This window comes from Marmota monax, unplaced genomic scaffold (genome assembly GCF_021218885.2).
Source record: "Marmota monax isolate L192 unplaced genomic scaffold, Marmota_monax_Labrador192_F-V1.1 WCK01_AAM20220418_F8-fsc00122, whole genome shotgun sequence".
Classification (NCBI taxonomy): domain Eukaryota; kingdom Metazoa; phylum Chordata; class Mammalia; order Rodentia; family Sciuridae; genus Marmota; species Marmota monax.
In genome coordinates, this window is record NW_026695223.1 from 68126 (window position 1) to 95595 (window position 27470).

Here is a 27470-nt window from a genome sequence, read left to right on the forward strand (position 1 = left end):
CTTTAAAGAACTGTCAGAACTGTTAGTTATATGAAAATTTTCATTTTGTAATGCCTGAATTTATTCTCATGGTTTAAAAAATCAAACAATATAGATAATACAAGAAATTCTTCTTGATACCCCCTTGTCATCCCCCACCACAGTTCAATCCTTTTCATAAGGATGTTGCTATTATAATTTTAGCATGGATCCTTCCAGACCTTGTGTATGCTTTTACATGTACAGAGACACATATAAATACATGGTTTTGTTTATTTCATATATGTGTATAACGTAAATGCTGGAATAATATATATAGTTTTTTCACCATGTGCCTTGTACATAAAAATTAATTTCATTCTTTTAATCTCTTCATGATGTTCTATAGTATGGTTGTCTAACACATGAATTGCAAATAAGCATTAATCCTGTTTAATTCTTTCCTCTTATAAATAATGCCATAATAACATGATAAACATAATAAACATAATAAACAAGTGCCAGGAGAGACATTATTGGGATAAAATTAATGGGAAATTTTCATTTTCATTTTATTAATTCATTCTCAAAAAGAAAAAAAAGTTTGCATCAATTTATACTCATATCCAAGGTGCATGAGATACCTATTTTCCTACACCAATGTATTTTGCTTTTGTTAATCACAAGAGCAAAACATTCTCAGTTATCCCTATCTGCAAATTTTGTCTTTGGCCATTTTTCCTTAATCTTTTAAAAAGATTTATTTATAGGCATCCTTTATATAGTTGGAATATTGATCCTTAGTCTACCACCTCAGTTGCAAATATTTTCTCCCAGTCTGGTGTTAATCTAATTTTATTTATAGTGTTTTGTCTTATAGAAGCCTTAAATATAGGTTTAGTAAATTGGTCAAAATGTTCTTCTTTGGGGTCTTGTGTTTCACATCTTGTTGCAAATGCTTTCCTTTTCCCAAGGCTATAAACATATTCTGCATTTTTTGTCATGACTATATATTCGTTGGGTTGTTTCATGGTCATCTCCACCACCTGAATTTGAGCCCTAAGAGTCATGTTTACTTTATTTCTAGCTTCATCCCCTAGAGCATATCACAGCTAATACCTCCATGTGTAATCAAAGTTTATTGAGTGACAAAAAGAGAATGATGTTGGGCTGGGATTGTAGCTCAATGTTAGAGCACTTGCCTAGCATGTGCAAGGCCCTGCGTTTGAACCTCAGCGCCACATAAAAATAAATAAATAAATAAAATAAAGGTTTTGTGCCAACTCCAGCTAAAAAATAAATATTAAAAATGAGCGAGAGAATGATGTAGATATTATTAACAAGAAGATACAGACTTCCCTGAAAGAAAATCAATATATAGAATTTGGCTATTGTGAATTTTTATAAAAGAATACATTGTCTTCATTCTATCAAATTTCTCACATAATTTTGAATTCTAGCAATTGCTACCTTCTATAGTAATCCCAAAATTATCATAGAATCTTAAATTTTGAAAGAAACTGTTAGCTGTTATGCTGGTGCTTTCAGGGACAACTGCCTATACTTGCAAGATGTTAAATGACTGTGAGCTTGCCTCTCAAGTGTTTTTTTTTGTTTTTTTTGTTTTTTTTTTGAGAAGGCCTGCTAGAGAAACTTAGAAGGTTACTTGGAAGTGAACTCTGCCTCAGCTAAGTTTGCAGAATCATCCTGCTCCACACTCCTTTTAGGTGACCTAAAAGAGAACTTTGCTCATTATAATACGGAAATTCCCCCTCAAGGATGTTCCCATCTGCCATTTTTTTAAAATATACAATATATGAAGAGGCATGACATTGAACTGAGCATACTCAGGAATGTGCCACTTCTGCATGTGATAATGAGGCATTCCTGCATGGCTGTGTATGAGTTTCCCCAATAAAAGGCCTTTGATTCGCTTGCTTGAGGAGACTTTGCTTTGGGAATCAAGACTTTGCTTTGGGAATCAACCCAGAGTTGTCCTTACTTACCACCTCTCTCCATCCCTTCATCTATTGGTCATTCTTATTGGGTATCCACTCACCAAGAGCTCAAACTATTACTTTTGGTTAAAAAAAAATTAGGGTGCGTCATCCTGTCATCTGGTGTGGCATTCACTATATGGCTTTGTCTTCTGACAATGGGGTGCACAATCTGAACCCAGCTGGAAAGCACCAATACCTTTCTGGGAGACGGATGGCTTGATTGAAGAGCGCCCTCTGCTGGTGGCCTTCAAGGGACCTACACACTGACAGCTTGGATACATTTACCATCTCCCGGAGACCCAGCCCCAGGATTTTCTGCCATTTCTATTTGCCAGAAGCTCCTGGTAATCTCCACCACTTCTGTTCCTTTCTTTTTCTCCAAGTCTGATGGGAATTTCTGGGTAATATCAAATCATTCTGGTTGGGCTCACTTCGGATGTAGTATTATTAGCCTCATCTGGGCCCTCCCTGTTGTTTACCCTCGTTTGCCCTTTTTGTCCATTCTTTCACCTTCCTGTTGCTTTCAAGGCTGCATGTTCTCAAGCTCATGATTCCACCTCCTGCCCCCTAATTATACCCAGTTTATGGGTCCTTAACATCCTGTCTTCTCCTGAAAATTCTCTTATTTCTTTTGCTGCTCTCTTGGAGAAAGAGTATCCCTCTTCCTAAGACTTGGCCTCCAAACATGCTCCTGAGTCTATTCAATTCAGTTTTCTTATTCAAATTTGCTTTTCCAAATAATTTTGTCTTAGTCTTAGTCTGACTTCTAGCGACTTACGATTTCCTTTATAGGGAAAAAAGCTTCCTTCACTTGAAAGTGTGTTATCATTAACCCCTCCTCAAGCTTCTTCAGCTTACACTATCTCCAATTAACTCCTGGTTGTTCTTCATTCTTCAACCCATTGCATTTGGCTTCCATTGCCTCCCCCACATTAAAACCAATCCCTTGAAGATCATTACTTATTTCCTGTCAGTAAAATTTAATAGCATCACCCACCACTAAAAGCTTCCTTCCTTCCTTCCCTCAGTCATTCAAAATAAATGTCAGGAGTAAGGAGCAGTGGGGATGACACATGCCTGTGATCTCAGCAACTCTGGAGGCTGAGACAAGAGGATCACGAGTTTGAGGCCAGCTTAGTCAATTTAGTGAGACTGTCTCCAAAAATAAAAAATAGAAAAAGAATGTGAGGCACTATGCTAACTAAACCTTGGGTACATTCAGCTGTCCCCTATTCATAAGGGATTGGTTTCAGAACCCTCCATGGATATCAAAATCCGAGGATACTCAAATCCTTCATAAAATGGTATAGTATTTATATATAATCTGTACATATCCTTCCATATATTTTTAAGTCATCTCAATTACTATTAATATATAATGCAGTGTAAATGATGCATAGTTGTTATGCTGAATTGCTTAGGGGAAATTACAAGAAAAAAAGCCTACATATTCAGAACAGAAGAAATCTCTTTCAAATATTTTTGATCCACAGATGGTTGAATCTTCGGATGCAGAACCCATGCATACAGAGGGCCTACTGTAGAGACAAGAAGAAACATCCCTTCTTCAAGGAGGTTATGGTATAATGAAGGCATACTGAAGATATCAAGGGAGGCAGGACCCCCCTAAATCTGCACAGGGATGTGAGAAAAAATTTCAAGGGGCAGATCACCAGCGAGGGGACAGGAATTATATATACCTTCCAGCTGCGAAGACAGATGTGCAAGGAAGAGGCATGGTTACGTGAAATAGGAGAGAGAGTGCTGGGTCCCACAGCAGCCCCAGCCATGGGTTTTGCATTGGCAGATTCAACCTTTTGTTATGAAGGTGCTGGGGAGGGTGTCCTTGGACAGCTTTGACAGGGACGTGACATGAACCATTTTAGTCTCTCTGAACCCCAGGTGCTGGCTGTCTGTTGACAATGAGTCATCCGCTCTACCCGCTGCCATCCTCTCCTCTGTATTACAGTTTTCAGATTCTCTCCCTAGTTAGATCCTGCTACCAGGAGGGACACAGGTGAAATGTGAAAGGTGGAAGAGAAGATACCATCATTCTCCAAGTGGCAGCTGTAGGCAGGTGGCCACTGGTAAATGTGGGGTTTTGGTAGCAGCTTCTTAGAATCTTCCTGGGGTCACCTGCTGAGGGCACTCTGGGGAGGCCTTGAAGGACTCCTGCAATTCCAGATCTGAAAGCCAGCAGAGCCTCCCTGACCATCCTCCTCTGGCCCTCCCCATGCAGGTTTTCAAAATTCTTCATTAGAAACATTCCTACAGTGACATCATACACTTCATTTTGGACCACTCCCCAAAGTTCCTATCTCACCTGTGCCTCTTATAAGATAACTCCCAATTGTTTCTACAGCTGGCCTTTCTCCTTTGCACCACAGCCAAACTTCCAACTATTTCCTGGGACACCTCCACCCAGACTATCTGCTAGAACCTTAAGCCAACAAATTAAAAAAACAAAACAAAACAATTGGCTTTGTTTGAACTATAGTAGTTCCTTTTCACATTTCTTTTAAATACAATTAGTTATTCCAAGTATCTGGCTCAAAATAACATTATTTTAGTTTCAGAAATATTAAATTGAAAAGGCATAAATCAGTTTCTCTTTAAATCTGTTATGAGAGTCTTAACATTATCCAGACCACACAAAGATATATCTCTCTGGCCTGTGAATAGTCTTGTACACCTCATATTATTTATCTCCCATCAGGTAAAATATTTGAGAGCCTACTTTGTGTGATATTGTTGTTTCTCAAGGAGTTTACAACCTGGTAGAGGGTCTAGAAGAAATCTAAAATTGTTGTTAGGTAGCTTCTTTTATCCTTCAACTATGGTTAGTAACTTGCAAAATTTGTCCATTTCTTCTTAAATCTCTTTTGAATTCTTCCCTCTTTTTTCTATTCCAACCAAACTCCCTTATTAGCACAAAACCTTCCCACAGAGGACTGGGTATTCATAAAGCAGAATCCTACCAACTCTCTGCCCTGCTTAGAAACTGTCAGTGGCTCATTTCCAAAGAAAGCAGGGCCCCTTACAATTCTGGACTTCTTTCCCACAAGTCCCCCCTACAAAACCCAAGTTCCTTCCAAATTAAGATCAGTGCCCAAACGTGCCCTAGGCGCTCTCATTTTGATGCCTTTCCCTGTTCCCCCATCTCCATTAATATCCAAAGCTCTCACCTCTTTGAGCTACCTTGACACTCTGCCCTTCTGAAACTCACATTTGGCCTTGTTTTAGAGCCATACGAAACTTTTCAGTTTGATAGCGGAGATCATCTTATTTTTTACACCTGCATTACACCTAGCCCAAAATAGATATTTTATTTTAAAAAATTTTTAATTAAACCCAAATCTCACATCCACATTTCAGTCCTAATTGTGTCCTTCGTCCTATTTTTCTCTTCTACAGAACTGTATTTTAAATATTTGAAGATAATCACCTTGTCTTTGTTCCTTATCCGTATAAAATCCAGAAGATACTGGCCAACTTATTAGTCCAAATGAATGTAAACATAACCCATATAAGCACAAAATAAACAAGAAGTTCCTAAGGGACTTCTTATGCAAACTTTGACTCACACCCTGATTTGGGATGAATAAATGCAGTATCTCTTCATATCCTTTCACCAACCACCATGTAACTAAAATAAGGGGGAATGTCTGGGGTTATGGCTCAGCGGGGGAACACTTGCCTAGCATGTGCAAAGCGCTGGGTTCGATCCTTAGCACCACGTAAAAATAAATAAAATAAAGGTATTGTGTCCAACTGCAACTAAAAAATAAATATTTAAAAAAAGGTGGGGAATAAGATACCACTCTTTCCGGGCATGGTGGTGCACGCCTGTAATTCCAGTGGCTTGGGAGGTGGAGGCAGGAAGGTTGAGTTCAAAGCCAGTCTCAGCAAAAGCGAGGCACTAAGCAACTCAGTGAGACCCTGTCTCTAAATAAAATACAAAATAGGGCCAGGGATGTGGCTTGGTGGTCAAGTGCCCCTGAGTTTAATCCCTGGTACCCCCTCCCCCCAAAACAGATAACACTCTTACCACTTTGTAAACAAAAAAGCTGGCCAAGCACTTGGAGTTTTGGAACCAAGTCATTAATAAATGTAGCCCAGGATGGGCAAAAATTAGTCCGATCTCTGCTTAAAAAAAAAAAAAATCTGTGACCTAAGACAAAGACTTTGTCTACTTTTGGCACATGAGTCTGATAAAAGCATAGGAATTCCTGCTACTGAAACAACATAAAAATGTATCTCTGGATGGTTGTAATACACCAGGGACTTTATTAACATTATTTTAGTTTCGGAAATATTAAATTGAAAAGGCATAAATCAGTTTGTTATTAGAGTTTTAACATTATCCAGCCCACACACAAATCTCTCTCTCTGGCCTGTGAATTAGTCTTGCACACCTACTTCCTTCAGCTGTGAGGAAAAGCCATGTACTAAGTTGCTTAGGGCTTCACTAAATTGCTGAGGCTGGCTTTGAACTTGTGATCCCTTGCCTCAGCCTCCAGAGCCACTGGGATTACAGGCATTTGCCAATGTGCCTGGCAGTCCAATACTAGCCTAACACACCATTTCCCTTGGAGACGAACCAAGCAGAACATATTCTTTAGAATGGCCAATTCCTCTCAGGTGTACTTTGAATATGTGGGCCCATGTATATGTTCTTTCGCAAATCATCTGAGTTACCACCAAGGGAAAGAATCCCTGTGGAAATACCTTAGTTTTTAAATTTTTTTAAAATCATTTACTAATTCCCTAAATTAATTTGTTCAATCTTCCTGTTGGACCATCCATGAGTGTCTGAAGATTAATCCTGAACTACATTAACAATCTGGTAATAAGTACAAAGAGAGTACTGATTTTTGTGATAAAATACACTTTTGCAAATAGTTGTTGCTAACAACTTCAGCCATCTTTCATTTGCACAGACCACTTGGGCAGAGGTAGTTAAATCCAACAGAGGACATATCTCATAAACACATTTAGGTAATCTAAGATTTCTGATTTATAAAAGTTTACAAATCCTAATAATAAAGATCTTAACCCAAATGTTGTTGGTAAAACTTTGATAGAAAACTCATGTGCAGTATATCCCATGTCTTCAAGTTTAGGCAAACTGTTGAAGAGATATAATCAAATTTAGCTCATTATTGTGTTATAGCAGAATTCCTGTGGAAATACCTTGTTGACACTTATGAAACTGTTCCCAGAATACAATTCATATGCAGGTAAAAGTGTGCTATTTTTCCTTTTTCTGTGATTCTGTAATTATCCTTTAATCGCCTAAGTCCAGGCAATAACCCATATCCTTCTGTCTTGCAACACCCACCCTCCCAAAACTGCAGCAAAATTTAACATTCAGCTTAAACTAACCACAAACTAAAAGAGCACTGCTGGAAAACAGTAAGTTAAAAAGGGAAATCAGCTGGGATGCAGTTCATCGGTAGAGAATGTACAGCCCCTGGTTTCGGTCCCCAGACACTCTCACAAATAAGGTTAAAAACAGATGACAGGTGCCATTCAAACCAAGGAACATACAACATGCTGGTTAGTGCTCATTGGCCAATGGGAAGAGAGAATAACCCCCCTACATTTTTGCACACAAATTATGCCTATTAGTTTGTAAAATCAGAGCATGAATCTGGGCAAAGATGGCAGATCGAACCTATGTATCTAATTTCATTTCTTTCTAAAAGTTCACCAAAATTAGAGTAAAGAAGTAAAAGCGGATTAACAGCAATAAAATGTGGGAACCTCGAAATAAGATGGTTGTGGACTTAGTTGATTTGAGGAAGTCCAACCTTAAGCTAACAGTGGGTAAAACTGAGATCCAATCCTATTTATATGACAAAAATCTTCCAGGGCACAGAAACTGACAGTGCTGGGCACCTTCAAACCAGCGATAAAGCATATAGGAGGAGGCTAAAATAGACTACTAAGAAAGTGACACAGGAAGTTAGCTCCCTGGACTCATTCCCCAACTCCACCCCATGGCAAAATCACTCTTCTAAAAGAGCAGGTATTTTAAGACGTAATCTTTGGGAAGGGCTAAAAACAGAGGGATTAAGAAATATATATTTAATGAAAACAAAAGCCTCAATACTTGATTCGCTGTCAGTCAGACCCTTACCCTCCAGGCCAGCTGCTTCTCTATGGATTCTGACCATCAGAGACAAGGCCCTTAAGACACTGGCAACAAGGGTTTCCCAGCCACCCAGGTCTTCCAACAGGAGCTCAAAGTTGGCAAGCTCTCTTTTTGCTTTCAAAACTTCCAATCAAATCTTCAGTCTTATTCATGAGCAGATAGCAAAGGGTTATCAAGCACTGGAGAAGACTCTAAAAAGGGAGATGGAAATGGAAGCAAACAGAGATAAAATCAATCTGGAGAAATGGGAAAACAAGAAAACTATACGTAACAAGGTTAAGAGAAAACTTCCTACAAAAAAGAAGAAAAGTTAGAGATGGAAAACTGGAGAAAAGATAAGAAAAGCAGAAGAAAAGTCCCTAAAGTCCAATTTTTGAATAATGAGATCTTTCGAAAGAAGGACAGAGAAAATAAGTGCAAGAATTTCACTAATGAAATAAGTAAAAAACATTTTCCCAGAGCTGGACATGAATTACCAGATTTAAAAAGCCCACACTGTGTTCAGCACAATGAATTAAATGAAGCCACACCTATAGTGCTAGTGTTTCTAGCACTATAGGAACATACACACTTTTGACGTTTCAGAACACAGAAGACAAACTTGCCACAAGCTTCCCCAGAGAGAGTAAAACAGGGTACATATAAAGGATAAGAGTAGTCTTGGAGTTTTTATCAGCAATATGGAAAGAAGACAATGAAGTAATACATTCAAAATTCTGAAGGAAAAAATATAGCTTAAATTTGGCAGATACCAAACTATTTATTGAAATAGAACATTATTTTCAGATATACAAATTTTGTTTAAAATATTTTTCATGTACCTTTCTCAAGAAATTATGGGAGAATGTCACTCCAGCAAAGTGAGAGACTTAAAAAAAAAAAAAAAAAAAGGCTAGGGTATGGGTTCTAGCACTATAGGAAAAAGAGGATCCAAACAAGGAAAAGGGAAATCCTTGGAATGATCACTGTACATAGGATCTGAGTATCATGACTTAAGAGACAGACACAGCACTGTCAGCAACAGGATTCTCACTGCTACTGTACCAATAGGATGCCTGAATCAGACACAGTGACCTTGGGTACAGAAAATAGCAGATGGCTCTTTTAGACCCTACATGTGCCAAAAATAAAGGACTAGGCTTACAAACAGACCTGTCAAATACCCCAACCCATGTCTTCCCCCAAATGAGCTTTTAAAACTTACCAGAAGAGCTACTTTAACCACTATAACCATAACCCAGAGATTTTTTAACCCCGAGATTGATGGTAATATTGCTCTTCTCTTACACAGCAAGGCTTGGCTTATTACTCATCTTTTTAAAAAAAATTAAACAATGTATATTATTCAGGGATACATATATTGCTAACAAAAATCTGAAGACAAGATTGACACAAGAAAACAGGATAATGGTTATTTGTGGATGATGAAGAAAGGGAAGTGGAGTTAGAGAGAAGCACCCAAAGGGGTAACATATTGAAGGCTCTATTCCTAACCTGGGTGCTAGGCACATAGGTCATTATTGCTTATTTTTATCCTTTAAATAATAGTCCTAGTTTTTTTTTTTTATAAAGTCTTTTGGATATATGATTCAGTAAACATAAACACAATTACAGTACAACCTCCCAAGGTGAGAACTTCCCTCCTTTGACTGAAAAAACAACTTTTCATTGACACACCTGTCTCAGGACCCACCCCCTACCAGCACACCTCTCTCTCCCCACACACACACACACAAAAAAAAAAAAAAAAAAAAAAAAACCTTAATAACAAGATATTGCTTCCTGAATATTATTCATGTGTTGGTCCATCACAATGTGATGGTTCAAAAGACCAAGGCCAAGTTCATAGGGCACAGAGTCTGTGATTACCAGTCCTTTCCTCTCTGATCACAGAAACACCTTTGATTAATTTTACAAACATTTTGCTACCCTCTTGGTCAACATCTATTTGTAGCAACATTTATTTGAGAATGATATCTCAAAAACTTTCTTAAAAACAACAGTACAAACTAAAGAATGAGAAAATCTTAACCACTAAGCCCTTTTTTATTGTACTAAGTTGCTTAGGGCTTCGCTAAATTGCTGAGGCTGGCTTTGAATTTGTGATCCTCTTGCCTCAGCATCCAGAGCCACTGGGATTCAGGCATGCGCCACTGTGCCTGGCAGTCTAATACTTGCCAAACACACTATTTCCCTTGGAGACGAACCAAGCAGAACAAGTCTGTAGAATGGCCAATTCCTCTCAGGTGTACTTTGAATATGTGGGCCCATGTATATGTTCTTTCGCAAATCATCTGAGTTACCACCAAGGGAAAGAATCCCTGTGGAAATACCTTAGTTTTTTAAAAAAATTAAGAAAATCAATCTGAAAGCACAGTAATAGAATTTAGATCTAGGTAATTCACCCTACAAAGTTCCTCTTCATGGACATGTGTAATAAAATGGTAACTTCTGAGAGCAGTTCCAAATAAGACAGACACCATATAGACTGCTAGTGTTCTAGAAGGGGAAATTTAATTTCTATCCTCTACCCTCCTTTGATCAGTAATGTGATCACTTCTCCATCAGGAGGCACTCCCTAAAATGGTCTACCATTAAAAGATGTATCTGTGGGCTGGGCACCATGGCACATACCTGTAATCCCAGCAACTGGGGAGGTTGAAGTAGGAGAATCACAAATTCAAGGCCAGCCTCAGCAACTCAGGGAGTCTCTAAGCATCTTGGTGAGACCCTGTCTCTTAAATAAAAAATTAAAAGGGCTGGGGATGGCTCCCGGGTTCAATCTCTAGTACCAAAAAACAAGCAAACAAACAAAAAAACCCAACAACAACAAAAAAGCCAAACCAAAAACATGTATCTTCTTCCACTGGCTTTCAGGTCTTGTTTTCCTGAGAGCCAGTGGAAGAAGAGCTCTGTGGACAACATAAACTGATCTTCAAAAATTATAATCAATGGTTTGGTTTTGTTTTCCTAATTTCTTCTTCTAAACCATCCTCTCTATTGCTGAAGATGTAAATCAAATGAAAACATCAAATGGCACTTGTCACAAAATGTTTCAAACTCACATGAAATAAAAATGGAAAAACAGAAGCAAGAACAACCCAAGGGTCATCATCAAGTTTTTTGTTTTATTTAAGATTTTAGTTTTAATTCTGAAGAAAGAGGTACATTTCCTTGTTTTTAGTTTTAGCATCAGGTTATAACCAGGTTTCTGTTTGCTTTTCTCCTGTCTTTTCAATACTGCACGAACGTCCAGAAACTACAGGGTTATGTAAAAGCTGCAGGCAAGGAGGTCAGAGATTTGCTCCTGTTGGTGATCGTGTGGCCCCAGAGCAGTGCTATCTCAGAGTGCCCTCATCAGGTGGATTGAAGGTCAAAGAAAAAAAGATTCTGACAGAGGAGAAAGACTGAAGAAATCACTTATATTTCAGCTCTTATAATATGTATAGGTATTAAATCTGTGAATACTTTTTTTCTTTAAAACATTTGAATTTACTTTAAATCTAAAGCCAAAATTTGTTTTCTCCTTAAAAAAAAAAAATCACTTCTCCCCTCCTTATGCTCTTTAGCAATAGGCCAGTTACTACTTCAGATCAATTTGTCTTTCCATCGACTTCCAATAAATTCTTTTGCTTAACGACATAATCAAGTCCTCCCCATCAACTCAACATAAGAATTAAAAATTAAATTAAAAGCATTTTTCCTGCAATAGTGATAAGCTGAATACAAGATGGATGCCAGGATCACTGCTTTCCCCCATGCATCTAGCAATCTCATTTAATTTAACCTGGTTTTCAAACTTCTGCAGTTGATAATGCATTTCCTTGACCTTTCCTATAGATTAATCGTCATTTTCTGCTAAGCAGATTATGTCATTATTATGCGCAACAGACAAACAGTAATTTTCTAAGTATCGAGACTGCCCTTTGATTTCTTTTTTTTCCCCTCTCCTTAAAAAGGCATTTTTTTTTTAAAACATTCAACAGTGTCACTCAAATGCTGAATCAACAGAAACTTTTACAATTAAAAAAAAGATGGTAATGACCCTGTGATCGCATTGCATCTGGGGGTAGGGAGAAAAAAATTGATCAGGAACTGGATTCTTCAGAACATAAGAGATGAGAGGGAGCTGTGGGTGGGCTGAGAGGGAGAAAACAGGGTGGGACAAATCCTGCATTTTCTAATGTTTCTCCTCTTTGCCTAGTGGCGGTCCAGTGTTGAACTCTGTAGTAGATCTGCGGGAGTTTTGCTGGGGGGTCTGAAGGCCGTCTGAAAGCCGGGGGGTGGGGAGTGGAAGCTGGAAGGATTTGAAGGAGGAGGGTAGGGACTCCAACTGGCTCTGTGCAAGGGGATCTGTGTGCTGAAGGGGGCGCTGTGGTGGGTCTGCGACGGAGCAGCGCTGGGGCCGTCCATTTCTGTGAGGGCCTGAAGGGATTTTAGCCAGTGTGGAGGATTGTCGTCTTGAAGAGAGTCTAAACTGTTTCCTGAAGATGCTGGAATACCTAAAGAGAGAACAGAAAACAGGAGGGAAAATGGTGAGTCTGTAGAGGAAGAATACGTAGTTCACCAAATTGAAAAGACAAAAGTGATTAGCTTATCCAAGAAGAAATGCAAAGAAATTATAATTTGAAGTTTCTTCCAAATAAAACCTTTAAAACCTCATTATGTTCCATTTATTCCCCGAATCCAGCAATTACTAAGATTTACTGTCACACAAACCCATGCCCCTCTTCAACTAGCGACTTAGTCCCCCATTGTCAGAGACAGAACTGCAAAAAAAAAAACCAAACAAACAAAAAACCTATTCCCCCCAAATTGAATGACTATATTTTTCCCACTGTGCTTGTCTTTCTCTAAGAGGGATACATAAACAAGATAGCCTTATAATAGAGAGCTTTATTTTTAAAAAGTGGAGTATGTTTCTTTTAAGACGGCTCAGATTCTTTTGTACTTTGAGGCCTATAAAATACACACATGCTGCCAGACGTGAACACCTACTTAGACCAAAAGGAGCAACCGAGGCACCAAACGCCTTACTACACAACGAGGCCGACAGCTGCACAGACTGCACAGTCCTGAGAATCAAACAGGCCACCCCTCACTTGGGGCTTTGTGGAAAGGAATGCACGTCCAAGAGACCTCTGCTTTGATCTAATCTGTGCTAAAAACCAAATGTAGGCTGTGAGTGGAGCTGAAGGGGATGAGGGAGTTACCTGTGATGATGGCTGGGTCTGTCCAGCTGCCAGGGCTGTCCCAACTCACGCTGTCGGTGGTGGCAGTGTTGGACGTTGGTGCACTGTGGTTGGCGTTGGAGGGGGAAGAAGAATTGGGCAGTCCACCAAAGTTGATGTTAATGTTGGGTAGAAGTGCCCTTAGCCCGTCCTGCCATTCCTTCATATTTAAACTCTCTACAGAACTGCTGTTGTCTGGGAGATTTACCAACAAAAAAATGAAAGATAAAAAAAAAAAATAAAAGCTGACGTTAGAAACATATGTTGTTCTTTAGTGGTTAAACGGGAGAAGAGTTATTCTTTCTTTATTGAGCATTTAAAATGGGCTGTTCTAGCAAAATAAACTGGGTTAGGAATTTGCTTGTGAGCTCAGAGCCCCTGAAGTTAAGGGAGGGGAAACCTGCTCAAGGATCTGGAGAGGGAGCTTCTTGTCTCTCTAGCCTCTTCACCACTATGTGTGGGCAAATCCAGTTCCAAGACTCAATGCTCCAGAACACAATCTAGTTCCAGTTATATTATGAAAATTCAGTTAGTAAGGCATTTAGCCAGCCGAGCTGATGTACACTATAAAAAAATCAAGTCTGCAAAGTTCAATATAGGAGCTTATTTTGGGGTCCATTAAAGGGAAAAGAGAAATCATTGTATGAAGAATAAACATAAGCCAATATAAAAAGAATAATAATTAAGTTCTTCCTGATTATAAAACTGGCAATGCATTTCAGAGGACAAAGCAGTAATGAACAGGCTTTTGAATTTGAAAGGGGGATTTTTCTGTTAATCACAAAGACCAAGGAGGCAAGGACTGGGACACCTCTTGGATGGAATAATTTCCAACAGTTTGCTACTCTACTAGAACATCTCTACCAATTATTCAAAAGCTAAGTTCTGGAGTCCTACAGTTTCCAGGGCCTATTTATGAATAATGTCAAACATAAGACACTAACAATAAAAAGGCTTTTTATAAATTCTGACTAAGCTCAGTTGATGCACTACCATTCAGAATCCACACAGTATGACTAACTGGTGGTGGTACTGGGTAGACTCTAATAACTACTTACAATAATTGTTTTTACTGAAAATAGAAATGTGAATCAAATTACCAACTAGAAAAAAAAGCATAGAAAAATATTTCTAGTTCTACAGAATTAAGTCAACATTGAGAATGAGGAGGAGGAGGAACATGAGGAAGATGAGGATGATATTCTATCAGGGACAGTCTATGCCATTAAGGAATTTGGAATTTTCTTTTTGTAATTGCTTTGCACCAATCACTGGTCTGCGCCAAGTTTTATCAAGTTTCAGCAAGTGAAGCATTTACTTTCACCTTATTAATAAAAAGAAAAAGTACAACTAAATCAAATAGAATCATCTCTGACTTTGACTAAGATGAAGATAAACTACTGTACACTATACAAACAATAGAAGGAAAAATCAATTCCTCAAAACAACTTTCTTTTTACAATTATCCTTCTCATAGCTACATATTATTTTACATTTGCATTGTGTCATCTAATTTACAAGGCACTCTCATAATTAATCATTATTTCATTTGACCCTCACAACAACCCTGTGAGGTAGGCAAAAGAGGAGGAATATCTGCATTTCATAGATAAAGGAACAGACTCAAGAATAATTTGTCCAGTTCACAGAACTCATCATTGAGAACTTGAACCTTGGGGTTGTATTAAAATAAAAACAAAATATACCAAGCACTCTTTTTATCCGTTTTGTATAGACTATTAGTTGTTGTTGTTGTTGTTTTAAATGGGTCAAATATTTAAGGAAAAACCCAGGGGTCAGTGAGATATGAGATTAAAAGGAGGCAAAAAAAAAAAAAAAAGAAACACAGAAGCTTTATAGGTCTGTCCATTGGCCATGATTAGCAGGACTGAGAAACACTGTTCCTGAAAGAACAGACTAGACTCTGCAGCCAGGGAGGATGGGATGGGGGCATTCTAATCAAGGACACAACCCTAGTTCCCTAACTGAATGAGGCATAAATAAGATCACACTGATAACAGAATCCTAGAATACCTTCAATTACAGGAAGGTTTGGTGTCTGGTACATTCTGACCTTTAAAAGCAGTCAAACTGACAGGCTGAATAAACTCAAAATGGTTTTTAACTAGACATAACCAAACTCTCACCAAAAGCAATTCCTTGGAGGGAAATAAAATTTCTCTGAATAAAAAAGATGTTGTAGAACCATATGGGAAATTTTCTGCAAGATAGGTAGCTAAGGCAATTGAGAAGTCTATGCAAATGAGGGGCTCCTCTCTTCTACTGAGCAGGGGAGAAGACCCTGTAACTCACTCAGACCAATCTGCTCTTTCCTTTTGCTTCCCATTTAGTGAAACATGAAATTAAAGGACACTTAATTCTGCATTAGCAGAATAACACTGGTATGTGTGTAAAATGTATTTAAAATGACTTTTAGCCTAAAGTCAAAAGACAATGAAGGGGTCTGTGAGAACTCGCTACTTCATGCTTGGTTTTGCTTTGAAACTAAGACTACTCTAAAAATATAAAGTCTTTCTTTTTTGAACAAACGATATTTGTTTCTCAGATTTCAGACTAATAAAGTGTTAGGATGTTAGCTAGCGAAATTCATGAGGCATAAATAAGATCACATGTTGAGGAAATAGTGAAGAACTTAGATCCTTCCAGATATACTAGGATTTTATGCTACTTTGGGAAATAATTTAGCTAGTTTATAATTTTTAATAATCTTGAGCAATAAAACAAGAACAACAACAACAACCCAAAACACATATGAAGGCATTTTGGAATCCTGAGAACACTGAGTGTGTGCTTTATAGTGAAGCAAAAGTGAGACAGGGAAATGGACTGTCTTCTTTACCTCTTGGAATGGGATCAGATTCCAAGTAGCTTAGAAGAAAATAGGTTAACTTCATTGTTTTCTCCACTGTAGTTAGGCAAGTGTTGGCATAAAGAAAGGGTAAGAGAGAGGCAATCTGTTAAAACCTAACCTCATCAAAACAGCTTACCCCAATCCAGTTGCATTTGAAATTGTCCCTTTACCCTCCCTGTACCCCCTGCCTCTGTTTTGGCTGTGGCCTTCTAGTAATTGCATTCCTTTAAGTATATATAGCAGTTTGTTTTGCAGTGCTGGGGATGGAACCCAGGGCCTCACACTTTAGGCAAATGCTCTACCACCAAGCTACACCCTCAGCCCCACAGCAGGGTTTAGCAATGTCCAACACTACTGATTATTTTGGACATTATTCTTTGTTGTGGGGGGTCTGTCCTATGCATTGTGGGGTGTTTAGCAGCACTGTGGATCTCTACCACAAGATGCTAGGAACATAGAGCCCCCAGTTTGACAACCAAAATTATTGCAAATGACACTGCAAATGTTTGGGCTGTGTAGGGGGTGAACTGGTGGGGTGGATGGCAAAATCTCTCCCAGCAGAGAACCACGATCAACACAAGGGAAGTTGGTTGCTTTGTTTGTAGGGCTCTACATAATTCCAACTGAGTACATATTTCCCCTTCAAAAAGTATGACTCTGACCAATGAGTCAACCTGATTTAAGTTCATTTCCCTTTATTTATATGAGAACTCACACTGGGAATTCAAAATATGCAAATCAGTAGGTCTAATGCAGAAAACCCATCTGCAGGCTGTACATTGCAGATGGGTTGCATAAGGCAGCTCTACAACTGACTGTCAACATAACCTTGGACATGTGTTCTACTTAGTCTTCTACCATTCCAGGACCCTACTTCATTAAGTAGGAATAACATCTGCCTTACTCTCTCATAAGGATTAAATGAAATAAGAGAAGAATAAGCAATTTGAAGCACATTCATTACTTGATGTCTAACAACAAATGCATCTCTAGTGGTCAACCCTGAACAGATGGTAACCTTTCCAATAAGCCAAGACAGGGGATTTCTTATTTGCCAGGAATTGGCCCTGTGCAAAAGTCTCTTCTTAGGAACTTGAGGATAACATCCATCATTCTCAGAAGTACTGTGTAGTCAACCTAATTAATAAACTCTCATCACCAAGACACTGCAAAGACAAATTAAGATGTAGGAAATACTTTAAATTTTCCATAAGGAAAGTTTGAGAAGACCAAGCAAAGTACAATGAAAATCAACTACTGAACACATTTTATATTAAAAATGATACTAATTTTATTTAAAGCATTTAATTAGAACACTACATTGGGGGAAGGACTGTTTATTGCTAATAAGGTTCAATGTTTTATGATGTTAAAAATTATTTTTATGTTATATCGACAGGTACAGTAAAACACTATTTTCAGTTTTAAAAACCAGGATGGTAGAGGGGGGTCAAATTATAATATTTTTCTTTTGGGCGTAGAACTCAAAAGACATGCCACTTAAAGTACTTTCAGGATGCTACACAACCACTCTTATTCTCTTGTGTGAGAAGTAAATGACCAGTTTCCTTGGTTTAGAGAATATTATGGTTAAAAATTTGACGGCTTGGGGCTGGGGTTGTGGCTCAGCAGTAGAGCGCTCGCCTAGCATGTGCGAGGCCCTGGGCTCGATCCTCAGCACCACGTAAAAATAAATAAATAAAATAAAGGTATTGCATCCAACTACAACTAATATATATATGTATGAAAAAATTTGCTAGCTTGTTGGTGGCCTAACACCTAACCGTTAATAGGTAAATCCTTATACACTGACCACATTGACAAATCTAGTTCTTAAGCAACAATAATAGAAAATCTGTATAAAACATATGTGTGAAGACTGCCAAGCTAAAAGGCAAAGCAATTCTTGACTGAGTGCCTCCAGTGTGGAAGGAGTGCAAAAGCATTTAAACCATCACCTTTGTTCTCAAGAAGCTTGAAGCTGTCCCAATGACAGTACATGTAAAGGTCAGCAAGTGCAGACCAAGCAACAAAAGAAATATCCAGAGATGTACATCACTAACAAATACCGAAAAAGTCCAGTAAAACAAGAGTCTGGTTGAGTACATATATGGAAACTTCCCGGTGGTCGAAGCACAGCATCATTCAAGGAGTCAATTTTGGTTACTACACAGGCTCCCTGAATCTGAAAATCTCGCACCAGGTTGAAACTATTTTTGGTATTTCTACTTAACACTGGACTAGACCAACTACTTACAGGAAAAGAGGGAAAGACATTATAAGCAATGACTACAGCACAAGATAAAATTAGGCTGTGTTCAGACATCAGACCTTTAAGAGAACATCATAAAACAGGAAAAGACAGTGATTCAGGCAAGTGCACATACAGAATGTTTCTTTACTTTCTGTTTCTCAGATTAACTGGTGCATCTTAATTATTACAAAATGCAAAACTACAGACAGCAAAATGTAGATAAACCTGCTCTTTACCAAAAGCTGTCACTGGCCACAAGCCAATGAGCTTTTTTGGTTTACATAAAATCTTTACCGGAAACAATGGAGGAAGTTGAGAGGGCAAGACGCTAGGACAAAGCATCCATCTCACCCCGATTCCATCCATTTCACACATTAGGGTATCACAGAAAATTCCATTTGAGAAAAAATATCCGCTGCTAAGAGGGTGAAGACAGAAGATCTCTGTAAAATGACAACACAAAGAGATAAAAACACACTGCAGAAAAGCCCTAAAGCCAAAGGCTATTCCAGGTATTATTTTCTACTAGTACATTTTTCTACCACGAGATTTGAATATTAAGCATTCTTGGTATTTTAATTGGTGCACTGTAACTATATATAATATTGGAAGCCTTCTTCGTATTTTTGCCTCCATCTTCTTTTTGGTACCCCTCTCCCCGCCAGGTCTTTCATTAACTAAACCACCTTGATGCCAATGAATTCACAAATCAACAATGTCTCCAGTTTTTATGTTTGTGTAGGACAGCTGGCTCATATACTAAGTCTGAATCCTTAGGTTTCCATTATATCCTGTAGTACCTATGGCCAGAGACCTCACATTTCAGGTTAAACTGCTCTGTGAGAGTGGTCAGACACACCCCAATTGGAAGGTGTAACTGGGAGGAGTCCCAGTCACAAAATTTTCCTAAAGTTCAGTCTGTACTTCAGTTTTTAAGCCATATCTAATGGTTACTACATAAAGTCTCAATATACAACCTGATTGTCTTTATTTTATCTTCCCCGGTTCACTGTTGTCCTTTACAGTTCAAAATCAGATGCTCCTACTTCTTGCAATTGCAGCAGGGCACAGGGAACAGCCTATCTCAGTCCCTACACTCCCTGCCTCCCCCAGTCCACCTCACTCTATTATATATTATTTACTACCAGTTTTAGATTAAAGTCCATCTCCATACTACTTATTGCAAGAAAGTATAAGCTCCCTAAAATGTCTACCAAATTTCTAGGGTTACGTTTATTAAATAAAGGCAAGATCGATACTGTACAGTTGAGTTGCTGGGGCATAGATAAAATCTTAAAGCCTAATAGGTACAAAAGCAAAGTTTAGACAAAGTGAAAATCTTTAAAAACTCAAAAGAAGATGGATCTGAGCAGATATAAAGGACAAAGTAATAGCAAAAAAAAAAAAAAAAAAGTCAAAAATCTGGATCAGCTAAATATGATTTATGCTATCTGGACTTTACTTCCTGTCATTCTCCTTGACTAGAACGCCTTCCTGATCTTCTCAATTTTTACTCTCTTCCAAAAGTCTGCCTTTTTTCTTCCACTCAGATCATTCCACATGACAGCACTTACAAACTGAACAACACTCAGTTGGCATGTAGCTCAGTGTCTTAAGATATTTTACATTCTTTAAGATGCAGACTGGAAGGTTTGACTTGAGAAGAGCTGGAAAGTGACTTTTCCCAACAAAGTCTGTTTAGTTCTTATCTGTATGATGCTATGAACAAATGGTTCTTTCCAAAAATCTTTCTGAAATCAGGAGGAAGTTTGGGGGTTCAAGAGGCCTCTGTACATGTAAACTGAGGGAAATGAGAAACACTATGATGATGTTCTTAAATGTTTCAGATGCCAAAACCCAAGTGTCTATACTTTTTAAAAAATCCAGTGGATTATTGTTGTTTTAATAAGGATTTTCCCCCTGGTACCCTTACCTCATGCATGCTATGTAAGTGCTCTACCACTGAGCTTCATCTCCAGCCCTTTCTAAAATTTTATTTTGAGATGGGGTCTTGTTGTATTGCTGAGGCTCGCCTCAAACTTGCAATCCTCCTGCCTCAGTCTCCCAAGTCTCTGGGATTATAGGTATGTGCCACTGTATCCGACAATGAATTTTTTTAAAAAAAGTATTCTAATACTATGTACAGGGCAATAACCAAGGTGTACAAGATATATTTTACTCACTTTCTATTCTGCACACTATTCATTCACTTATCTGCACTTTTTGTACTTGATTACTTTCCAATAAGGGTTAAGAAGTGGCTTCATTTTACAAATGAGACAGCCAAGTAAACTCTGGTTGTTTAAAGAATTTGCCAAAGATTATATACAGTTAAAAAGAATGGAAGTCAGTAGTTAAAATCAGCGAACTCTAAAACATTTGTACCAACTAGTCATTGTCCTGGCAGGACTCATAAGCCAATTAAGGGGCTCGGCAGACAGGTTTAAGTAACTACAATGTGACAAACAGTAAAGACTACACTAAAATGAACAAAAGGCATAAATACAGAAGTGACCAATCCTGCCATTCTGCATGTAGGATCACCACTGACCAGGGGCCTAAGGAAGACAAGCTGACATGGAAGTAGAAAAAGCATTCCATGTAGAACACAGGGCAGTGCAGGCAGCCAATCATAAAAAGAAGGAATACTTTAAAACACAATCAGATGTCTTTTGCACAATGCACATTTTTCTCTTCTAGAATGTTCCTACAAGAATCTATAAACTATTTTGGAGGAGAATCAGATCCTCTGAGAGCTGGAAGACATCTTGATGATTTATTAAGGATCTAAGGAAGCAGAATCAAAGGAGAGATGTCCAGGTGTAAAGATATATGTAAATAAAAGTCATATATAAAATAAGGAAAGACCAAATTTAAAAATTTAATGCAAAAATACATTCTCAGAAGCAACACAGACTGGTTCAGATGATCTACAAGTTGTAAACAACAGAGCTAAATGAAGGAGAGGACCAAACAATGACAATCTACCTAAGAAATCTGCAAAGCCTAAAATGAGAAGTGGGGAAGGAAACACAGAAATGAGCACCAAACTGAGCAATGGCTATGGCCAAAGCCCTGTGGAGTGATCTAAAGATGACCACAGAAAGGTACAACCAAGGAGATGACACACCAATCACCAGAACAGTCATCAAAACAGGATTTGAGATACATGGAGGGTGTCAACTACATGAACAGCTTCTGAGATCAAAATCTGCTGTAAGAAAATAAACCGGATACATGTTCCTTACTGACCATCTGTCTCTCTTTTCCAAGGTGGAAAGGAAGGAATCTTTAATATTGGACTTCATTCTGATCAACAAACAACTGGATAGTGTCTGAGAAAATGCAAACCTTTGGAGTATATGACAGGGACAAAGAATGAGAATAACTGAACTTGAGTTCTTGGATGGCAGGCATCCTATTCCCAACTAGATTCTGAAGTCCTCTTTGATTAGGTAAATAGTAGTTGAACCTGAACCTCAGTAGGTACATTCAAGTTACCTAAACAAATAGCCCTTGCTTCCAGGTTTTTTGTTTTGTTTTTTAAAATAAAACAGCTTTCAAAAAAAAAAAAAAAAAGATCAGAGAAAGGATAGGTGGGGGTGGTCCCTTGGCTACAGGGAATAGTGGTTCACAGGCCACAGAAGGTGTTACAACATATCATTCTGGCAACACAATAATAAAGAATACTAATAAGAAAATGAGAGCCAGTTGTATAGGTAGAATCTGATGTAATGAGATTTTAAAAGAAAGCTTAAAGAAGATATATCCTACCTGTATGTAAAAGTATCATAGTCCTTTGTGGCTTAAGGTCAGAATCCATAATGATCTGAGGCATACAAAAAATGCTGAAGGTAAGAAAAAGCTGTGTGTGAAATTATGAGAAAATTAAGAAAGGCCACTATTCAGCCTGATAACATAATATTAAGCCATGAGAAAAGACAGAGCAATGTAGTTTCGTGTTCATTTTACTCCCTTCTAATTTTATAAGAGTGTGATCTTTTTACCAATAGCAAAGATTAAGCAACACAAAGAAGAGATTGTCAGGAAAGATATGAAAATGGTAAAAGAGCATCTACTCAATTAAAATGTATTTACCATTTCTAGGTACAAAATGGATTGTGTCCTAGAGTATTAATACTCACAGATGAGATCACAATATCATTGTTAAGAGAAGTCCCAGAAATAGAGGAAATGGCAGACTACAGAAGCCACATGCTTAGAATTAGTTCCTGAGAAGATTCTGAAACAGATTAGGGACTTGATAATGTCTTCAGAAATAAATATGACAGGTTTATCAACCACTGTTCCACTTTTTTTTTGGGGGGGGACAACAGGTAGCATTTTGGATAGAACCCCAACTCTCTTCCACCTAAAATAAATCTTGATTTTGAAATTCAACAGGTGGTCATGGAGGGAGCTTCTACTGATGACTGCTTAACATTGGAAATGTCCTCCTATATGCTGTGGCTTACTCTCTTTTCTCTTCTGCTGTCTGCCCAAATTACAGACTTTGCAGCTAGCTCCACTCCCATTCCACTGACACATCAATCCTAAAAGAGTGGAAAGGAGTGACTGATGAAAGCTGAAATGAATTTTCATAAAGAACCAATCATACCAAAGTAATTTATTCTCTGGATAGTTTCTCAGGATGTCAGAAGCAGCATAATGTATCTTGAATTCGACAGTTTCTGCTAAGTTCTCTGAGATTTCCTTTTGGGATGAAATAGTTAAGTATAGCATGGGTAACAATATTTAAATGATTTTACGCAGAACTGAAAGGTACTGTGTTGACCTAAAGGTGTCTATGATTTTATGGTTTATGTTTGACTCCATGCTTTGTATTATATTTAACCCACAAAGTTCATTTAAATATGCAAACAAAAAAACAATTCTATAGATGATAAAATCAATAATGGAAACTACCTAACCTTAAAATTCTTGTATTCTTCACACAAATGTTATTAACAGTGTTATCGATAATATTTATCTTTTGCTTTATAATTAAACAGTCCGTTTATTACACAAACTTATAGGAAGAGGATGTACAAATAAGATATACTCTAACCATGTCAAATTCAATCACATAAAGTTGAATATATATATACATTCAGATTTTTAAAAAATGCATTAGGACAGAGCAGGATAAAAGAAAGCTAACTAGTGTATAAGGAAAAAGGTCAAGGGGCTTTATTAATAGGTTCGTGAAACCTGATATGACAACTTGGGTAACAGAACTCCTAAAAAGGTAATATTAAGACCATGTAAATGGATGTGCAATGTCTAAATTAGCAATGATCTGACCTTGGGCAAACACAAATGGTAACCACTATGCCTCAGTTTCCTCATTTATAAATGGAGATAATACTCATCCCACAAGATGCTTTTATTAAAAAAAATTCTATAAATGTAAAGATAGTAGTAATAAGAATAGTTTTCATGAAAAATTAAGATTAGCTGAATGTATGTGGATTATTCAAGTGTGAGCTTCTCCTTTTCTTTACTTTTGTAGTACAGGGGATGGAACTCATGGCTTCGTACATACTAGGCAAATACTCTACTACTAAGCTACAATCCTAGTCTTAGAGCTTCATGTTTTAAGAAAAGACACTGTCAAGTCCAAAATACGAGTAGAAGAATACTAGACTACATGAAAACTGGATGTCATGTTACATGTGGAATGGATGTTTAAGCTACATCCAGGAAGTTACCAGAGAATGGTAACTGTCTTCACATATTTGATAAACTGCTCTCAAAAGGTACAAATGGGAAAAGATGAGAAGACTTTGGCTTAAAACACCAGGGAAAAATGTTAACAATTACAAGTTGCCCCAAAGAACTTCCTACAAACAAGCTCCTAAAACAGCTCAGCAGTATGCATAGAGTTCTAAAAAAGCAGATTCTTTTTATGGTCTTTCTGAATTTTGTGTACGTGTTTCATTAAAAATTTGTCAACATTTTATATATAAATAGGAATAGGATGGTAAGAAAAGTGGTATGAGATAAAAAAATTTTAAAGGTGGTGATGGCTGGTGGGGTATTGAGAAGAACACCTGAAAAAAGCTAAGAGGTGAGTTTTCCCAATTCAAAAGTTAAAAAAAGGAAGAAGAAGAAGAAGAAGAAGAAGAAGGAAGAAGAAGAAGGAAGAAGAAGAAAGAAGAAGAAGAAAGAAGAAAGAAGAAAGAAGAAAGAAGAAAGAAGAAAGAAGAAAGAAGAAAGAAGAAGAAGAAGAAGAAGAAGAGGAATAATCACACAGTGAGGAGTTGTGGGGGAGGAAATCTTAACACAGAAGGCCACAACAGAATCCAGAGGTAAGTTATAACTCATGTGCAAATGAGTTCCAAATGCTTCCAGAAGTCCTGCTGTAACACAAAGCAGATCTGTGCTTTGCAGAACTCCAGAAACATCCCGCTCTCAAACACTAATTCTTATTCAACAAATATTAATTGAATGTCTACTCTGGGCCAATTTCTCTGGAGTTCCAACAGTTTCCTAAAAGTCACACTGTTGTGCTTGTTTTCTTTCTTTACTGAGTCACTAGAGGTTGGCCATTTTAAAGAAAGTCTAGTGATATCTTTTGGTTGTTTACTGCCAACAGCATATTTTTGTTGGGGTAAAAATTTCTCTTCAGGCTTGCATTCAGATCAAAGTATTTTGAGCCTTTGCAGCAATTCCCCTGATGCTTATATGTCTACTGAAATTCTCAAGATTTTTGATGTTCATAATTTTCCAAATTAAAAAATTTCCAAATTATTGAAGTTATTTAAAACATCAAACCAGTTCTTCACTGTTTTTATTACATAGCTTACTTTTATTTCAATATTGAAGATGTTTCATCTTTTTCTAAAAGGAGGGGTCCTATCAGCATAGAATTATTTTATTTAAATCAAAGTCACAACAATCCTAAATAAGAAGACTAAAATTGTTCATTTTTTCCAAAACATGATTTTAATTGATAAATGCTTCATAACCCAATTATGAGTTTCATGTTTGGATAGTATTTTTAGGCCTTAAAAAAATAGTTTGTTTAATTTCAGAAAATAATTATTTCAGAAAAGGTTATAATTTCCCATTATTTTATACTAAAACTAAATGAGTATAGTGGTAAACATTTTCAATATATCAGACCAATCATATCTTTAAAAGAATTCTTTCTCATTGTACAAGTTACCCAACTAAGGGATATTTATTTCAGGTTTGTCTTAAGACTGGTTTTTAAAATATTTTTTTTTCTAAATTTGACTTAAATATGTGATTTAAGAGAAACAAAAGACTGTAGAAAACTTAAAGGCATATTACTAAGTAAAAGAAGTTAATCTAAAAAGACTATATCCTATATGATTTCAAATACAAGACCTAGAAAAGGTAAAACTATGAGATAGTAAAAAGATGAGTTGTTGCCAGGGATCAGAGAGGAGAGAAAGTGAGACAGATGAGTAGGAAGGGCATAAAGGATTTCAGGGCAGTAAAACTATTCTGCATGATACTATAATGACAAACACAGGTCATTATACATTTTTTTTTTTAAGAGAGAGAGAGAGAGAGAATTTTTTTTAGTATTTATTTTTTAGTTTTCAGCAGACACAACATCTTGGTTTGTATGTGGTGCTGAGGATCGAACCTGGGCCGCAGGCATGCCAGGTGAGTGCGCTAACTTGAGCCACATTCCCAGCCCCATATACATTTAACTAAACCTACAGAATGTATCACATCAAGAGCCTAACGCCCACCATGGTCAATGGGTGATAAAGGCATGTTAATATAGGTGGCTCAACTGTGGCACTCCTTTGAAGGATGTTGATAATGGAGGAGGACATGTGAGGGCAGGGAGTATATGGGAAATTTCTATATTTGCCATTCAATTTTGCTGTGATTCTAAATCAACACTAAAAAATATTTTTAAAAAACTATTTTGCTTTTTCTTCCTTCTATTTATTCATATACTAATATAAATAAAACTTTTGCTTCCAATTTTCAAATGATGTCTCTATCTTAAAAGTCCGTATCTATGGAGACTCTTGAGCTCAGGACAATATCACAATGTCCTAGTATTAACTACTCTAATGTTAATGCTACAGAGCTGTAATTATTAAACTGATTATGTATGTCACAAGTAGTCCTATAATAATACATCCTGTCCAGTCCTACACAGGATGATACTCCTGTGGAGGACATTATTTTAAAAGACTCTGATGCATTCAAAGACTTACATGCTCACCAGCTAAAGGGCTCTTTGTTTAAAAATCACTTAAAATATACATTTATTTAAATATTCATCCTTAGCTATGGTTATTATAGTTGAATTTATAACAGATTGAGAATTGGTTCTGTCAAGACTATCTCTGGCAATCAATGTTGAATCCTATTGAGAAAAAAGGCAGGAGGAAAGAGAAGGAAGATCAGATGAATACATTATTAAATATAAATCAGAAATTATAATTCTTATTTCAGACATCCTGGAATTTTATTCTGATTTACGTTTTAGTGAAAATAAAAATTAACTATATAAAAAACACATTTATGAATTTTAGTTATATTGTTTAGAAGTGTTAGATAAATTTTATTTATCCACCTCTTTTTTTTGTTCCCAAGTGTTAGGTAGTTTTTAAAAGGGTGAGCATCACCTTAAAAATGGGGTCAATTAGGACTGGGCTGTGGCTCAGTTGTAGCGCACTTGCCTGGCACTAGGTTCGATTCTCAGCACCACATATAAAGGGTGTAATGGATGTCTTATCAACAACTAAAAAAAAAAAAAAAAAAAAAAATTAAATGGGGGTGAATTAAATGATGCAAAACTTAAAATGTAAAAATCTTCACTGATTCAACTTTTAACAATGTAGTGATTGTTCCTCAACCAACTCCAAAAACAAAAGTATGCCTTCTGTTTAAAAATTCTATTTTGATTTAAAAGAGTGTGAAGAGGAAGAGAATAAAGAATATGGTCACTTAAAATCAAAAGCCAGTTTGGAAATAAGCTAAAAAGCTAGAAGAATGATTT

The 27470-nt window shown here is 37.2% G+C and overlaps 1 protein-coding gene across 5 annotated transcripts in view; it reads right to left on the minus strand.

Annotated features, from left to right (window-relative positions):
- Positions 1 to 11223: 11223 nt before the first annotated feature.
- Cnot4 (CCR4-NOT transcription complex subunit 4) overlaps positions 11224 to 27470 on the minus strand; it is a 121315-nt gene continuing 105068 nt past the window's right edge. For 3 of the 5 annotated variants that reach the window (XM_046434069.2, XM_046434067.2, XM_058575781.1), the window contains 2 exons: positions 13329 to 13541; positions 11224 to 12617 (listed from right to left, as the gene is read on the minus strand). In XM_046434069.2, the coding sequence (XP_046290025.1) occupies positions 12316 to 12617; positions 13329 to 13541 (515 nt within the window). In that variant the 3' untranslated portion in view covers positions 11224 to 12315. The remainder of the gene's footprint in view (positions 12618 to 13328; positions 13542 to 27470) is intronic. The other 2 variants (XM_046434070.2, XM_046434071.2) reach the window with 1 other exon arrangement.